Source organism: Haliaeetus leucocephalus, unplaced genomic scaffold (assembly GCF_000737465.1).
Source record: "Haliaeetus leucocephalus isolate CR32 unplaced genomic scaffold, Haliaeetus_leucocephalus-4.0 Scaffold384, whole genome shotgun sequence".
NCBI classification, from domain to species: Eukaryota; Metazoa; Chordata; class Aves; order Accipitriformes; family Accipitridae; genus Haliaeetus; species Haliaeetus leucocephalus.
Window position 1 is genome coordinate 8,708,339 of NW_010972820.1, and position 18,643 is coordinate 8,726,981.

General features: G+C 36.8%; 1 protein-coding gene across 1 annotated transcript in view; it reads right to left on the reverse strand.

Annotated features, from left to right (window-relative positions):
* RFX6 (regulatory factor X, 6) overlaps positions 1-18,643 on the reverse strand; it is a 34,734-nt gene that overhangs the window by 15,326 nt on the left and 765 nt on the right. Inside the window, exons 3-7 of the mRNA XM_010573459.1 lie at positions 17,042-17,165; positions 15,431-15,492; positions 9,676-9,753; positions 6,526-6,553; positions 1,984-2,091 (exon numbers count right to left, since the gene is read on the reverse strand). Coding sequence (XP_010571761.1) covers positions 1,984-2,091; positions 6,526-6,553; positions 9,676-9,753; positions 15,431-15,492; positions 17,042-17,165 — 400 coding nt within the window. The remainder of the gene's footprint in view (positions 1-1,983; positions 2,092-6,525; positions 6,554-9,675; positions 9,754-15,430; positions 15,493-17,041; positions 17,166-18,643) is intronic.

Here is an 18,643-nt window from a genome sequence, read left to right on the forward strand (position 1 = left end):
CTAGTTGGACAAATGAGAAAATAGCTGCCAGTCATTTGGTCAAAGTTTAATCACTGCCTTACACGAACTGAACTTTAAGAAGCAGAACTCCCTTTCATCTCATCAGGCTAATTTATATGACTGGAGTGTTCCCTGATTTTAATAACTGTGCAGAGGTGTTACAAGATTTTGTAAAAAATGGTAGTAAATCTTAAAATTTGTAGCAAATTATAAAACAAGAAATTTGTAAAGTATTTTAAGGAAAGAAAAACGCTAGCAAAACCAGTCTTATAGACCAGAATCACAGAAAGTTTGTCACAGCTTATGAACTTCTCTGGCAAACTAATATACGTTTTGAATGAACCTAGTATGACCTTATTTCAATACGTTTAGCATACAGATTTATTTGAAAATGGACCTTTCCGACTTTCAGGGCTGCTTCTATAACTACATATCTTTGAAAAACAATGGCAAAGTGTGAGATTCAAGAACATTTTAAAGATTTTTTTTTGAAAGGGTTGATGGAAGTTTAAAGTTTGGGTAAGTTTTCTTCAGAAACATAAAATGCAGAAATTATCGATCTATTTTAATGCAGACTGCTACATTTATGGACTCTCCAGAGATTTCAGCTACATGCAATTTCTTAGGAGTTTAATGCAGTAGTCAGACTTCATGTACGGGCTCTCTTGAACAGAGTACATAGATATCTTAGGTTCAATAACCCTTGGTCAGATAAGCTGAAGGAGGGGAAAGACAGTAAGGAAAGAAAACAGGAAATAAGAGAACAAGGAATGAGGAAAGAGCAGCAGGAAAGAGCGAGCAAGAGATACACAGAAATTCACCTCTCTTCCCACAGTCTCCTCATAACATCATGAGTCTGTCCCCAGACAGAGTCACTCGCAAAGACCTGCTGGGCCCTTCCATCATCTGGTTCCAACATCAGAGCAATTACATGCTGCTGACCCCAAAATGAAGAGAAAACACATCTTTTTCTTCATTGTTGGAGTGGTAAAATTCAGTTTTGCTTATACTGCTGTGTTGGGTCTGCAAGGAACCTCAAATGCTCTTCAGATTTAAATGTTACGAGAATGCTGTATATATGAGAGATGTCAATTCACTGATGGAGACCATAGTAGCAGGTGATGCACACTGCTGAGTACACCAGTTCTTTGGTTTTCTTTAGGAACTTTAAGATTTCCAGCTAAGATCTCTGTACTACAGATGGCTCCTTTTGTTTAGCTCCTCACAACAGGAATCCTAGGCTTCACTACTTTCACAGAACAAACTTAAGAGAAAGGGCTCATAAAACAAAAAGCTTTAAAGCAAAATATCTCAAGACAGCCACCATCATGACCTGTATTAGCGGCTAAATTGGAGAGTTCACAACGTGTATCAAAAGGTTTCTAGCACAGTTCAGGGATGTAGCAGCCTGTAATGTGACCAGAAACAACACAGACGTAACACAGAGGCAAGGAGTAAAAGACATAAAACATGTCAGCAATACTTCTAACTGAACAGTTACCCTTAGGACACGCGATACTGAGTATTGATTTGAAGAATACAATTTTACTAATTTAAAAAGAAAATATATGCTCAGATTTTCATAGTCTCTTTTCAAAAAATTAATCAAAGTAAAGTTCATATAATTATTTGTTGTGAATTATTTGTTCTGATCTAATCAGAACAACATTTACCTTAAATCCAAAGGCATTTGGAATGAATACAACTCTCAGTTATTTGTTTGGTTTGCTCTCCCCGTCTTACATACCATCAGTTTGTAAAATACTAGGTCAGTTAATAGGTAAATAATTCAACCACCTTTCCAGTGGACAGCCGGTTAATCGGTGTTAGTAAAGGTTTGCCCCCTCTATAAATCAGTCACCTCTGTTTGATTATGGACATTTCTGGCCCTTTCATGTCAATACCTCAAAGGCTAAGACATGAAGAAACATTCTGGGGCAATTTTTGATCTGTAAGTCAGAAGAGAAGTAGCTCACATTTTACCTTGTCTTTAGAAATGCACCCTTGAAGCAAAAGGTGTTGAGCACTTGGAAACTCTGGGAGGAGAGTTCCAGTTTTGGAACTCAGAGAATATTTACGAGTGAAACCACCCTGAAATGGAAGAGAAAAAACAGGAACATTGAAATAGCTAAGATAGATTCAACTGAAACCAATAATTCATGCTAAACTTGTATATTATCCCATGAGTCTCCCAATGTTCTAGAATATTTACATTCAGATAATCCTTCAAAAATATTGATGCTTATCCAGATCTGGATTCCAGCTCAGGAAGGTAATTAAATATGTGTCTAGATCTAAACTCCACCAAATACAGTTTTTAGAGTGATGCAGCCTTTGAGCCACATTAATTCATGGAATCCTACAAGCTTGGATTTAATCTATGTTTAAAAACTAAAGTAGAATACTACTTTCCTCTACAGTAAGGACTGTGACATCCTCAGGGAGACTTAAGTTTTATTTAATATATATCTTTCTAGTGCAAGGATGTACAGTACTGGAGATATTATTGTTCTTCCCTGCAAACTTCCTGCTCTGATAGCATTGCAGTAGTGATTTCTGCTGTTTTACTATGGTAACCATTATTTTAGTTTATCATAAATTTTGAGAACATTTTATGGTGTTATGGATGTGATGGTATGTAGGGTCTACGGACACTTCTGAACTAAGTATTTATTTTATTGCTCTCTGTGATCGTGGCAGACTTGACACGAAGCACCAGTTTCATATTTCAGTAAGAATGATATTCCCAGCCATTTAGTGTTCTTCAGTTACTTTGTTGAGGCATGGTCAATGCTGACCCGGAGACAAGATAAATTCCTCCTGAATTATGCTAAATTCTGCTGAACTGAGAGATTTTTTCAGTTCTTGGAGTTCACCCCTTAAGCCTGTTTAGCTTAAATATCTGAAATATCGTAGACGCATCTTGTACTAGTTACAGACTGAGAAAAGATCTTGAATAATTATTAGATGCTAGCCTTTGGAGAGATGGGATTGAAAGATGAAACAACAAGCAGCCTTGTATGTGTGGATACTGACCATGAAGCAATATTTGGTAAATCAACCCTTGACTCCTAACCTAATACTCTCACAAAATCTGAATTAGTCTACTTCTCAGTAAAGCTGAGCAGTAACATTCTCTAGTGATAGTGTTACTATGCTTATATTTATAATGCATACCACATTAAGCTTATTAAGCTCTCAAATGATATAATTAAGATGAAACCTTCACCCTCAAGAGAAGCAATAAAATCTGTATTATGATTCTGTCCTTACTGACTGAATTGTACTTATTCTCATACGATTGCATTCAAACCTAAAGACGACTATTTGGCTGAAATCCTTTGTTAAATTTTAGCCCACCCAGTCCTTATGTCAAGGCAGTGTACAGAGCCTTGAGCAGGCCTTCTGCACAGTCCTGCAGAATACTTCTGCGCAGATTCCCTTTGTACTAATGGATGGAATTTATGACCTGGCACGAGGCATTTGAACAGTACTTGAAGTGCTCTCTTCCTACCCCTTTGCATACAGTCAGATTTCACTGAAGCGGGAATTGTAGGTATAAAATGTAACATACAGTGTAAAAGTGTGCAAAGGGGAGTATTTTCCTGTACATGTTGACTCATGAATTGGAGGCCAGTTTCAAGTGAAATTCTATAAAATACTGAATTCAGAAAACCATAGCTGTAACTGACTTATTCACCATTTCTATATCGCTACTTTTATAGGGTGATATGTCTGCCAAAACAGACAGCAAGGAACAAAAGCATACATTATGTAAACACACTTTGCCTGTGCTATCTACTATTCAAATACACATAAAGCTCTAAGTCAAAGAAATTGTAGAAATTTAGAAACATTAGTACTTCTTCTGTGTCAATACTTTTGCAATGTTACAACTGCCTATCAGTATCAGGAGGTTTGTTTTTTTTAATAATGGGAGTAATCTTAATGATTTTATTATGCAATTACCCATTAAATATATTAAAAGCTCTGATTAAAAGGGATTAGTTCATTTATAAGAAGGCAGTGATGGTGGTGGGAGGTTTAAGAGATGATAATCTGCAATGTTTTTTACCTTGCTAATGGACTTATATTACTGTGCCTCAGTTCTAGGCTTAATATTTTAACCCACTGCCACTTGCCTTTTCAATTTAATGCCATCTGTTTCTAATGGCCATTTAACATTAAGATAATGACAGTAATATTATCTGCCTAATTAACCATGCAGACTCTAATGGTGCACTAACTGGTTTAGATAAAAGAATTTGCTGATATCTCCCCCTACAGAAAGAATACTAGAAAATGTGATAAAACATACCAGAAGTAAACAGTGTCCCTGGCACTCAATAAGTGTTCATTCAAATGCCATTTACTCAGTATATTTAGACAATCAGTGCTTTAACATCTTTTCAATGTCTTTATGTTCCTACCAAGAAGTACACCTTATGCAATCATTGTAAATCTTTCTGTAATACCTAATTGCATGTACTTTCAAGCAAATGAATAAGGATATATCACCTGTTCACTTTAACAGAAAGTATGATGCCAAATTTTCAGTACGCTGAGATTGTTAAAATTCAGTTTTGACCATGAAAGACTTTTTTTCTTTTAAGACCTGCCTAAATAATTTCAGACAACACAGAGCTAGACAATCAAAAACTCATACTGATGTGCCCTTTCTCACTTATTTCCACTGACTTCTCTGTAATTCTTTTTCTGGGAGGATGAAGTATTGAACTTTGGGTCAGAAACAAGACAGGTTTATGGAACTGTCAATTCCCAAACAGTCTGGGAATGCTACATCAGAGATGGAAGTAAATGTGCATTCATTTATGCCAAGGGAACCAGACATTTTCCATCCCCAAACTCTGGAAGAATGAATGCTGTAGTAGTGCTCATGAATTGTTGAGTATGTTGGGGATATCCCATGGCATAGCACTGTCTTTTTTTTACAAGATAGCTGATTATCTGAACAGGGAAAATGCAGCAGAACTAATCTATCTGAACCTCACTAAAATACTTGACGTGGTGTCACCATGGGAAATGATCAGTTATGCTGGTGAGAATGGGGATTAGTACAAGAATGTAAAATGTTTAAGAAACTGACTTCAGCTGAAATGCTAAGAAATTCTGTTGACAGAGAAACTACTGGGTTGAAAAGGGATTGATGTGAAGATTCTCAAAGACCAGACTTGGGGCTGATCTCATTGAACTTTCATAGATTAAATTGGCTGACATGAACTAATGAAATCATCAATAAAGAGGAAGACCAAGAGGTCATGTAGAAAGACCTGGATGGCTTTGAGATAATGGCAATAAAGGGGATGAAAATCAATAGAGCAAAGCTACACTCTCAGGGACCAATAAGAATTCCTGCTATCAGCTAGGAGTTGCTTATCTGGAAATGAAAAAGGAGAAAGACTTGTTGTGTATCAGCTGGTCACAGAGGGTATATTTAGTCTACTAAATTAAACGGTGTCAGAAAACATTCCCAGGCAATACTGGAACAGTATTATTCAGAATGACCCCTGGCATTCTTTTGGCCCATGCCAGTTAGTCTCCCAAACAATTCCTAGTCATGCTTCAACAGTTACTGCATGCTAGGGACTCTTCTCCGTGGCAATGTGGCTGAGATGTGCCTATGTTGTTGTGTAGGTTCAGGACTTTAATAATATGAATGCAGGCTATTCCATGCCAGTTGAACTTAGTGTCAAAGAACAATCCTGGGAGCAATCCTTAACCCTTAGGGTACAATAATCCCTAATTTTCTAGTATAATACAATCAGAGTATTTCTAGTATAATATAACCAGAATGACAGTGACTATACCATAGTATACAGTAGTGAAAATGTAGGCTACTTGTGGAAAAAAACCACAAACAAAAAGAACAAAAAAGCAAATGCAGTTCTAGGGTTCATCAGAAAGGATATTTCCAATAGAAACTGGAGACATGCCATTTAGAAGACTTTATGATTTTTTTTCTATAAAGATATTCAAATAGGAACAAGTACAGTGAAAGGCTATAAGGCTGATCAGAAGTGTCTAAAAGCTGCTGCTTGTTCCATCTAGCAAGCAAAAGCAGCAAAAAGACGTATCACAGGAAAATGTCACGAAGAGCAAAAAATAGAGAAAGACAATCCTGACCAGGAGGTATAAAATTCAGTTTATTAAAAAAAAAATCTTTTGGCTTCCAGTCAGACAAATGAGATTCTGAAAAAGCCCTCCTGCAAAAGTAATGGATGTAAAAAATTAAGCTAGAGCTTGATCCTTTGCTTAAGAGGATCTATTATGAACCTCTGCAGTTATGGGAACTGGATTGGAACAGGAACCCCAGAAGGTGCCTTCCAATCTTATTTTTCTTTGAATATTTAGAGGAGCAAATACTCAGCTTCATGAAAAAAGGTTATGCAGGTTTTAATGAAAAATATTGCTGTAATTTTCAAAGAAATGAATGTGAAGAAAACCACAGGTCACATATTATTTGGATTATATCAGAAGTGAAAGGAAACAGACTATAGCACTTACCTCATTCTTTAACTTGCTTCCAGAGAACCTTTGAAAATAAACACATTTGATTATTTTTTCATAAGCAGAATATTTTTAGAGTTTGTATATATATACACACATATAAAATAGATATATAAAATAGATCAATTAGAAAAATGATCACACTTTTCCAAATGTAACTATAATAAAAAACCATGCTTTTTTCTTAACTTCTTCCATTGGTTTGCAAGTGCCTGAGGATATAAGGAAACCTACTGATGTCTTCTGAAACATGAAGATTCAGATCATTGACCAAATAGTAGAGTATAAAACTCAGTTTCAGGTTTTTCTCTGGATCTTTGCAACTTCACAAATAGCAAAAGGCTAGCACAGCTGCAAGTCCATAAGGTCTTTATGAGGAAATACATAAAGTTTTCAATATAGATGATTAAATTCAGCGTAGAAAAAATATATCTAGAATTTACCCTTCTCAGGAAAATGAAGAAATCATTGTGATTTTCCATTCTTTTTCACCACAGTATTATTTTAATGCAGATGAAATGCATTTCTGAGATCAAAGATTCATTAACTGGCAAAAATGTGTTGCAGTATAGCACATGTCCTGTTAAGAGTCCAGTTGAGAGATTCCCAGTGAAGTCACTGGACTATCAGGCAACTCTTCAGTGCAGAAATTAGAAAGCACATTTAAATTATAACTACTAAAGTAGAGGATGTGTAATGATAGAGATTCTAATGGATCAGTATAATGATAAATGTTGTTTGATTATTGTTATTTCCTGTTCTGCTAGCTGCCAACTGATAAGATACTGTGGGCAACATGAGGTCTTACAATTAATAGCGGCAATATTGTGATTTCATGCTGTTGAGATGCTCTGCTGGCAGGACAGAAAAACAGAGGCTGTGTGGTTGTGGAATTCCTCCTGCCCAGGCCAAGTGCCTGACAGTTCCCATCACGTGATGATCCAGTGTATATTACCTACAGAGTTCCCTTGGTTGTTGATAGATGAGTATGAAAGAAGGCATCACTCAGTTGATTACAACCTGGAGTTAATTAGCTTCATAGCTGGATGTATTTGTTACAGACTGTGGATTTCCACATGTGCAGCAAAATGTACACAGAATGTACAGCAAAAACACGAGGCAGCATCTGCTAGCATTTCTCCTCCAGAGCCTTAATTGCTAGCTAAAGCTACCCTTCACACAGTGCTGTGGATGCTAATGATTTCTGGTCTTAGGTACGCTCCTTTCACAGTGCAAGGCTTGATACTTAAAGGAACCAAGAGGTCGAATTTACAGTGCAATTTAAGGATTCAGGCATCTGCAACCCTGCATTTAAGGACTACTGTACTCAGCTCAATTACCTAAATATTAATACATGAATGCCAATTAAGTTTGAAATGGCAGTAGAGGCCTATATTTAGGCAACTAAACTGAGGCCCATTGCCCCTTCTAATCTTTTGACAAGCTGCCATCTAACATGCAAGCCTGCTGGTAAAGGCCTCCATATGCCTACATTTGTGCCTGGGCATGGTGTGATCTGATACCATTATCAACCCCTATATTTTCCCTGCCTATTTCTCCCCCAGGCTTGAGCCAGAAACAATTTTTATAGCTCACCTACCGGAACAGACATCAGACGAAGGACAGATTTTATGATGGATCATTATATGCAGCAGCAAGCAACTGGGAGATTCACTCTCAATTTTGAATCCCTACACTGCCTGACTCTTTCCTTACCCAGAAGCTTGTTCTTAACCCCAGGCTACTGTGTCATTCTCTTTACACAGACAAATCCATCCACAATGATGGCCCAGACTGTGCAAAATGAGCATCTGAACTTCTGCTCTAAATCAGCTAGGAAGGCAATTTGACTCCTGGACCCTGAAAATTCAACATCTCATACATGAGAGCACAAGTCCTAATACAAAGAAAAGGTTCCTAACTAGTGAATCTAGTGAATCCAGTGAATCTAGTGAGCACTCCTGAAAATCCTAGAGAGTATCTATGCCATCTTTATGTGAGTGTATACCATCAGAAATCCAGACGTGGGGAATTTTGCAGAACCTCCACTTTCTTTGCATTCATTGCTGCTAGATTGTGCAAGGACAGAGCTTTACATGAAAAGGGCACTGACTGACATAAAGCTGACAACTAAGAGTGATTATATTCCCTTAAATGAAAATAACTGTCTTTTAGTTAATTAAATGAGCAATTTGTTCAAGATAATTTTGTATTATGAGGAACCTCATCTTTCTGTGTACCAGTAACACCTCTGCAGCTCTGGATAAATACTGGATAAGGAAATAGCATATTCCAGTCTATGATACCTTAAGTCCTGCATTGGAGAGATCCATCCTTTTAAGCATCATTGGCAACATTACCCTCAATTTTTACACTTGTACTATTGTTTGGAAAAAGTCTCTTTGGATATAACCTAAATCTACCAGCGGCTGAGTTTCATATATGTGATTATAAACTCATTTATTCCTTTCCTTTCTCAGAGTCCCCATTTATACAGGTACACTGCCGTAGACAATGAAAGCCGTCATTCAAGCCATATGTGAACAGACACATTTGTTTTACGAACTATTAATCTTTGGCAAACCAACAGGCAGCTATCGTAACGTATTGATCCTGCTAGCTGTCCCTTAAATAAATATAATTAGAGCTTCCTGGGTTAGGTTTAAACTGATATTAGCCAGTCAAAGGACCTGTAAATATTAATCTACGCTGACCCCTCCCTCCTGCCCACAGGTGCCAGCTTCACACCATTCTCCAGACGTTTCATAATGGGAAGCTGTCCTGGGGAAAGAACTCAGAGGGTGACACACAAGCAAACAAAATGAGACAAGTGTTCTGGAAATGGTGTTTTGCTACCTCACACGAACTTGAACAAATCCTCTGCTGTTATAAGTTGATACAGCTCTACACTGACGGTGGTGGGGCCATACTGGAAGACACTAGCAAAAGCTCTAGATCAACCTCTTAAAACAAAATCAATGTCTTCAGGGAGCAAGCTGCTACTTAAATCTGGGAATGCCAGACATTGAGATATTCAGCATTACTAGTTCTGGTATCAATAAAAATTAGTGTCCTACAAATACCTTCCTAAGGGAAGGTTAAAGTTAGACCTTCACTGACTAAGTCTCAGAATTTACGTTATTGTACCTGGTTAAGCCTTTTCCAGAAAACACAGAGTGGTAGTATGCACTGCTTTCTTTAATGCCAATTCCATAATAGTGATACCTGTGGAAAAAAACAGAGGAGTGTTTATGAGTGACATCTCAAGTAAAGCAAACTGTCAAATTGATTTTCAATGCTTTCTGAAAACTTAACAATGTCTACCAATTCCTTTCACTGACATGGAACAAAATCTGGTCTCATAGAAAACAGTATTGTCATTACTTGATCCAAAATTCAAGGATAGGACTTTTAAGTTTAAAACACTTTCTCTCTTACAAGAATGTAGCTCGAACAGCAAATCTCCTAGAAACATGTTACATCTCTTTTCCCTAATGTGCATTCTCTTTTATTTTACTTCATTTGTTGAAAGGGTGCTGGGTTTGATCTACCAGGTTTATTTTATCAGGCTTACCACTGTTACATTTAGAAAGTCCCACAAAGGACTTCTCAGTTGAAAATAACTTGCCAGTGTACCCTATAAATTAGTGTTCAGCCTCCTATGACTAAAAATACTAACATGTCATTCATTCATTCTTCTCTCAGGTGGTAGGCTGACTGACTCTGAATTATTTAGCAGCTTAAGCAGTTCTCATCCACACTTGTCTCCCTTACTGCTGTCCTGGAGATTACTGCTCCCAAATAGAGCTGGAAGAAGGAACACATGCCTGTTGCTCAGGCTCTGCAGTGCTAAGCCCAACACCTCAACCAAAGACACTAAAGAGGGTATGTTGGTGCTAAGAAAACTGGCTATGCAGTAGATACTTACTGCTTTCCATTGATTTTGCTACAAAAGAAGTGACCTTCAGGAGAAGGGCAGGAGAGCAAGCTGGGGGCAGCTCTTTCTTTACCAGTCATAGCAAAGTTTGCTTGAGTTCATCTGTCAAAGGTGATAGGCCCTGTCTTATAAATTCCACTCAATAGATTTAAAAACTGATTGTGTTAAACCAAATTTGCCTAGGAATGTTATGGACAGTATACTCACGTTCATTTGTTTTTTACTAAAATTAGCTTGAAAACACCATGGCAGCTGTTTTAACTGAACTGCTTCAAAGTTAACACTTGTAGTTCAAGTACATTGCATGTAAACCAAGACTTAACACAGAGGTAACACTTTGCAACGTATTGACCAACTTCACTGAAACTTCTCAAAAGCTTGAAGAAATGCACTCTTAAGACACAAAACCGCCAGCAAATAGTTCATAGAACACATAAACAAAACTTTTCAGCTCATCTCTGCTGTTCCTGGTGATGCTCATTGAAAAAAATCACAATCTTAGGTGTTTGCTCTTGTATGGGACAGTGACAGATAAGAACAAAACCCTCAAATGCTTTATATTGACAAAGCTGACTAAAGGCATTAGATACAAATGATGTTTAAGAAAATATTCATTAGGGTGATACATTTGCTTAGCCCAGGTAGCTTTGAAAATCTCAGCTGAAATAGTCATTCTGTTTCTGGACAGTCTGTTGTGTGCATTTGGGATTTTACAGCCAAGAAACGTAACAGAAAGTGGCTGCTGTTAAACATCATGGCTTTTACTGTTTGCCTGAAACTGATGAGTCTACGTAATACCACTAGATCGCACTTGTACCTGGTGACCCGTAGGGAAGGCCAAAAGTTTCTCCCCTATTTCTTTATTGTTGGTTTTCTTGCCCCCTAGGTGTATTTTTCTGAGGGATAGTGATGTGGTGAACTGACCATTTTTAAATGCCTGTTAAAACTCAGAAGCTCAGATATAGGACCATCTGTTCCTAACAGTTCCCTTTTTATCCATTAAAGTCAGAGTTGGCTGATCAAAGCAAAGTGACACCTCAGGGTGGTTTAGGATACCAATGGGACCTTTCATTAAATGCCATAATGCTAGACTGTTGTCCTCCAGTTCACATGCAGCACTGTGTCACCTATGTTGTGAGTTAAAGTCCTAATGTTTTTCAACTACTACTTTTGGTTTAGGATTATTAAACAGATAGACTTGGGCCAGAGACCTGGATGTGGAAACTCCTAATGTTTGACAGAGTTCTGACACAAATGCTAAAAGGCATGGACATTTTTTCTTCTTTCATGAAAATGAAGTAATTTTAGATGTGACAGAAGAGGTATTGAAAATATACATGTATGGATTCTTTGAAATAACAGCATTTACTTAGTCTTGACATTGCAAAGGTTGTGCATTGAACAGGATGAAAAACAAAATAAGAGCTGTGACCACTTCTTTAACAATGTTATCTGCACATTTGTCATTGGCCATGTAAGCAAGTAGTTGCCTACGTCTCATTCCAACACCCTAAACCTCCCAGTTTGAATCACATGCCATTTTTTAAATTCTAAAAATAAAACTTCACACTTTCACCACAAATTTGGAATTCCCTACTGCTAAAGTTGGAGTGGGCCAGAGGCAAGGAAAAGCATTACTTCCTTACATAGATAATATTCAATATCTAAATTATTCAACATCCAATTCAATATTAACATATTTGGGCTAGAAACAGGAACTGTTATATGTTTTGGATTCTCAGGTTTCCAGTGGTAGGCAATATACTTGTTCCTGCTCTGGAATGCCCCAAGATATCAGAACTTACCATTGTGACATTTTGTTATGTAGCGAATAGATATTTTCAGTACCTATTCTGTGTGTATTAAAGGCATAGCAGTTACCATCCTGATTTCCTTCGGCGATTTCTGTAGTTGAATTTTTAGTACTAAAAAATACAGCTTTCTAGTCATGACACAGAAGCAATGAAAAAATTATAATCTGTCTGGCATACTTCTTACAGTAATAAGTTATGAAGATTTTTATTCTCTCACAAGCCAAAGTCATTAGCTGAATAGCTTATTTTGGGCTCCCTGTTGAGAGTAGTATACCCATCCCAGACACACTGATAACATCTTTAACCTACAACTTCAAGTACCTTCTTTCTGCCTCTTTATATGTATATGTCTATGTGAAAGTACAGTATATAAGTATTTTACTATTTATATGACTATTGTATAATTAATAAAATGAAACCAGTTATCATAAGGAACTTATTCTCAATTTGTGTAACAAACCTTTTAAAAAAACAGCTGAACTGCTTTCCTCTTTTAATTTCAGTGGTTTGTTATAACATATGTTCCTATGCAACTAGCAGCCCTGATTTTAGCATACACTGACACAAATGATAGCTGATAAGGAAATGATAGGCTTAAGCTGTTCAGGGACTTGCAATAACTTGTTATCACAGGGCCAGCTGCCATATCAGTTTTATTAACCCACTAAATCACTCCTAATAAATAAGATAATAGTTTTCAGACATGACGGATAAAAGCTAAGATTCATCATTGATCAAAGTCTACAAAGAAATTAAATTGTAACTTGAGCTCAAACAGTCTTCTGTGTCTATGGATTGAGCAGTATATACGTTTTCCCAAATACCTACTCCAGGTAATACATGTACTGTGAAAGTTATAACTGAATTCTAGCAGTGACCAGAGTACGTTCAACATTACCTATGCAAAAAGGAAGATTCAGAACCTGCTGCGCAGACAACTGTTGCCTATGAAATACTAATCTAAGAAGAGAGCAGTTTGCAGTATTTATTGTGCTGGGTCTTCTTCCACTCAGCAGGAATATAGAAAATTTCCCCTACATTAAACAATCTGGAGTGATTAGCATGGGCATGAGAGATGAATGAACTTTGTTAACAAAATTGTGTCCAATATGTTGTACCTTCTTGGTCAAATGTTTAAATGAGTGTTTTAGTATTGACACTTTTGTATAAATGGGTTGTTGGATGTAAACACAGAGAGACTCTGACTTGAAGTTCTAGGATTTATTAGATCTGTTTTTAAGTCTCTCCTTCGCCCGGAACTGGAGATGACAAATGCTGCTCGGAATCAGAGAAGGAACTAATATTTGTGTATCTCACACCTTAACACAGCACCTGTATCCCACACCTTAGAGCAGGAGTTCTTTCTCAAATCCAATTCATGCTCGTGAGAATGCTAGGAAGAGCTTGGCCTTGTTTCAGTGCAGGAGAAAAACAATTTCTGTCACCTTGAAGATGATGGAAAAGGTAACTGATTTTCTTTGCTTTCTTCTGACCACAGCCAGGCTCTATCGACACATTACTGTGTATGCATGCAGTGTCCATTAAGGCACTTTACTGGTGGGGAGTTAGCTTTTCTTTGCGATAAAAGAACAACGATTCCATTGGCGGGGAATTGTCATTTTCCTTTCATGCTTTCACAGCATATGGCTCAGCAGAGCCCTCGACAATGATGAGAGCTCCTAGGCAATACTGCCATATGAAACACCACTATTAGGAACAGTTAGTACTATTACTGCTCCTACTAATATTATATCAAAATAATGATAGCAACAACAAAAATAAAACATGTCACTACACTACCATGCTTAAAAAAATAGGATCTAATTGCTAGTAAGAAGTGTCTCTTACCAGTCCCAGTATCCCAGCTTTATTCCACATAGAAACAGCTTACAACATTTAGAGTCCTTGCTGACATAAAAGCAGAGGGTGACTAGTCATTTACAAAAACTGAGGAACAGCCCCTTAATTTGCTTATTAATTTTATGGAAATACTTCTTTAAATTGCATTTGTGTAACTAACTGCTACCTGGTGAAAGCAAAAATGAATTTGCTCCTCAGTGAGCCTGATGTTCTGAGGCGAATATAGTCCACAACATCAGAGATCGATAAATAGATAATCAAAGATCATTATTTATACTGTCATTTCTCTGTAAGTACTTGCTGCTGTATTCAGTCTTTGAACTGAAGATATTGTCACTTGTGCCTTTTGTGAGGTCCTTTTTTGCACAGCAAGAACAATGTAAATGTATCTTAGTGGAAATGAGAATTGCAGAGGAAAAGTCTCTGAGGAAAACTCCAATGGAAAAAAATGAGAAACAAATGCCAGATGTTCAAACAAAACCTCCTGGTGCCTCATCCCTTTGAGGAAATTGTTCAAGAACAGTTAATCCATATGAAAATATGGCACATAATACCACCAAGGTCAGTAGGGATATGGGATCTGCCGAAGAAATGTTGGGCATGAGGTATCTCCGTGTTAATACTGTTAAATGTCTTAGAGAAAAGGGGAATATAGTGGCACAAGTCCTAACACAGAGTTATATTATAGCTAAATTCCCATGTCAAAATGTGATCTAATCCTACAGCCTAATATTCCACAGCTCAAATATACAAATTAATCAGATACATTACTCATGAAATGACTGCACTACAGGTTGTGTACTTTTAAATTACCCACAACAAGAGAAGATGTATACTTTCTTCTCAATTTAAGACAATGCTTTTTTCTAGTGTCTTTAAATTAATCCATATTGTTACGTAGAGAACACAATGAAAGTTGTTAGGTTTGCAAAAGGCAAATAAAATTGTAGTTAAATTGCACATTATTTATAGAAAGATGAGCAGCTGTAACAAAGACAGATGTATTACATAATGTTTTTATATATAACATTTTGACATTTATTTGCAACAAATGCATGGCTCTATAAATATAATGACAAGTTTTACAAGCTCAATCAGCTTAATTTTAGAAATTATGACTGTGGTAATGTTTTCAAACTCAAACTCTGTATCGGTTTCATAAAAGTTATCACTTGCAGCTTGTCATCTGAATAAACCTCCCTGACAGTTAGTATATATTGTGGAGACATGGAAATACATGTCATTCCTAGAATGTATTCTATAAGTGGATACACAGATAATTGTGCCTTACTTTGAATGGCCCCTTGTTCCAAGCCGCCTTGTGGTAAGGAGAGGGAATTTCTGGCGAATGGTCTAAAGAGAAAATAACTGTATTAATTTCTAACACTGGTATACTTTCTTAGCAATCTGTTCATAGAAAAATCATAGTGTAGATATATGGTCTAATAATGTAGTCCATGAATAAATATTTGTGACACTTGCGTTGCAACATAAACAATTAAGCATGTTTTACACTGCAGGGGTCCTTCCATCCCCGTCCATCTTGCTGTGTATCTCCAGTCTTCCCACCCATAAACTCCTTCCCACCCTTCCCACCTGTTCTTCCTTTCCATTTTTACTTCTACAATTTAAAATCTAGTTTTCTTCACAAGGGTCCTGTTTCATTCAGGTCCCTAAATTACAACTGTATCTTTTGCTTCAGAGATCTAAACAGAACCAGGGAAAGATCTGTCCTCTAGCTATTCTGTTTTCAAAGTCAAACAACTAAAAACAAATTGATTTTTGATTTGAAAAGTGTGATCTGAAGGTTAAAGCAAGCAAATATTTGCCTAACAGGTACTTGTGTGTCGTCCACTATCAAAGTGCTGTATAGTCTTAAACTTATTCATGCTCACCAAAACCCTATGAAAGTTTCTGTTAGCTCTATGCTGCACATAAAGAATTCATGTTATGTGATTTAATCCAAGTCAAGCAGAAGATTCTGTCACTGGACTCCTGAGATTGAGATTAGTGCCCTAAAAACATTCTACTCTTCCTGTAAAGAATGATGCTTAGGGCAAAAGGTTTATTAAGTAAAAAAGTAATTCAGTAATAGAGGTAGATCTAATAGATACATCTAATAGACAGATCACTGTCAAAACAATATTTAAATGGAAAGCTATTGTCTTCCTCATTTATACTGAAACTGTGTAATGAAAATTAGGCATATACTTTTTCAGTATATCCAATTCAAGAGAAAAAAATCAGTAAGTGAAGATTTTATGAACTGGATTTTAAATCCATTATTATTATTTAATTTAATTAATGCATTTTGCTATGTATGAACAATGACCAGATCAGTGATGTTTAAAAAAAGATGATCCTTGAAGCATTTTTGGTTTCCTGTTTCACTAACTACTCAGGATTTAATGTGGAGAGTTCACATCTCCCTTTCATTAAATGATTTCAGGATTAATTGTAGGGAAGGGTACAAAAGAGGATGAATCAACAATTTTTCATTCAGGACCAATCTGTGTTATTAATTTTTATTCCCCTTCTTGTATTGCTTCTTGCGTCACATCTCACTTTACACTGCCTTTAGTATAATTAAAAGTGTCTTCCATGTCAGATGTGGTTTTGTGGAAAGAACCCTATTGATGTCATCATCAAAGAGGAAAAAAAAAAGCTCTCGAAGAGAATGCCTTTTTTTGTGTGAAATAACAATAAATCAAAGGGAATTTCAGTTTCATTCTCCTAAAGCTGTCATAAAATCCCTTCATATGGAACAGTGTAGTTAGTCTGATTCCATGTACATGAGCAGTAGAAAACATGTGAATTTGAGTCGAATTTTGACACAGGTGTACTAAATTGTGATTCTGTCAAAGAATTAATCTAACAAATTATGAAGGCATTTATTTTTTACCTTCCCAAAAGTTGCAGCACATGCAGGTTCAAGCTTCTCTTTCCTGCAGAAGTCTAAATAATGTGCATATAGGATGCATCTTGGTAAACAAACTCCTTCACAGACAATGTAGTTTTCTTCCAGCCTGTATAGAGAAAGAAACTGCCAGAGTCAGAAGCAACATGCCATGCCTCCCAATTTTATTTTCCTTCTGGTTTTTGGTACTGCCCTCTTTTTTTAAATTTTTCTGAAGAATTCCACGAGAGCACACAGATGAGTTTGTCCTGAACAAGAGAGACACTAGAGACCGACTGCACACTTGGTGCTTAGGTTAGCTGCAGAATATGGAAAACCTGGGGCCAGGTCCCTTTTCTTAACTAGTCTATTTCAATGTCTGGACTTTTTTGCTTTATATAAATAAGTAAATGGTCATCACCTAAGAGGCAGCCTTGCTTTGAAAATAAGAGCGCGAACTAGACTATGAAAGACTTGGGTTTAAGTCTGTCCTTTGAACAGAGCAGGGGCTTGAACTTGCATCTTCTGTCCCACTGTATCTTTAACACTGAGGTAATGTCTCATCTCTTCCTACTTTTGCTTTTTGATTTCCACACTGGACCTGAAGCTGTTTATTGTCCAAACCATACGGAAAAGCAAAGAACTGTCTTTTTCTGAAGCAGGTGCATTTTTATGTAGTTTCCCAGTCAGTTCACAGGATATAAGTGCCTAGTGATGGTCATTAAAGTAAAAATTTAAAAACTGAAGTAAAAAACTGGCTGTCTTCACTTGAACTGAACTCTTAGAAACAGCTGGGTATTTCACTGTTGTCCTGTTTCTTTTCTTTATCAGTTTACATTATTTGCTACTCCTGGGATGATGTGCAATAAATTTATTTCTCAAATTACACAAATCTGTAAGAAAATACTTTGTGGTAAATGCTGCATACTGAATAATTTTGCACTGACTCACCAGACTCAAATCCTTACAATTTACACTCAGAAGTCAGATGTAAACTAGACTAAGAAACTGGATAATTTGGATTACTCTCATTTTTCAGTCTGCATTCGGTAACTAAGTTCCCATTCAACGCAACAGCACTCCTCCCTAATTTCAAGTGTGCCTTAATAGAAACACTTATCAGTTAATGTCTGCAGAATTTGACCTCTTATTTGGTTAATTTTTTGCCCAGATAAAATGAAGTAAAGTTAGGGCTTCCAAGGATGCTAGAATATAATGTAAAAAAATACATCGTAAGGCAGTGAAGATCTAACAGTCATAGCCTTAAAGGATAACTAAAACATCCATTCACAAATGTAATTCTTAAACAATGTTTCATTTCCACATTTTTTCGATATATTTCATCGATAGCCACGTACTGTGAGAACCTGACAGAGACTTCTGCTAAACGATAAACCTCTGCCAATTTAAAAAATCAGAAATTTGGGGGTGGATGTCCTTGTTTTTTGACGAGGCTTATCCGAAAAAAAAAACAACCAAAAACCAACCCAACTAACCAAGCATCCCACAGATGACAGGTATTTCTAAAAGAACCGTGAGATGCAACCCTCCTAGCCGGCTCAGCTTTTTAAGAAACGTCCCTTTGGGCCTGACGGCCACACCGGCTTG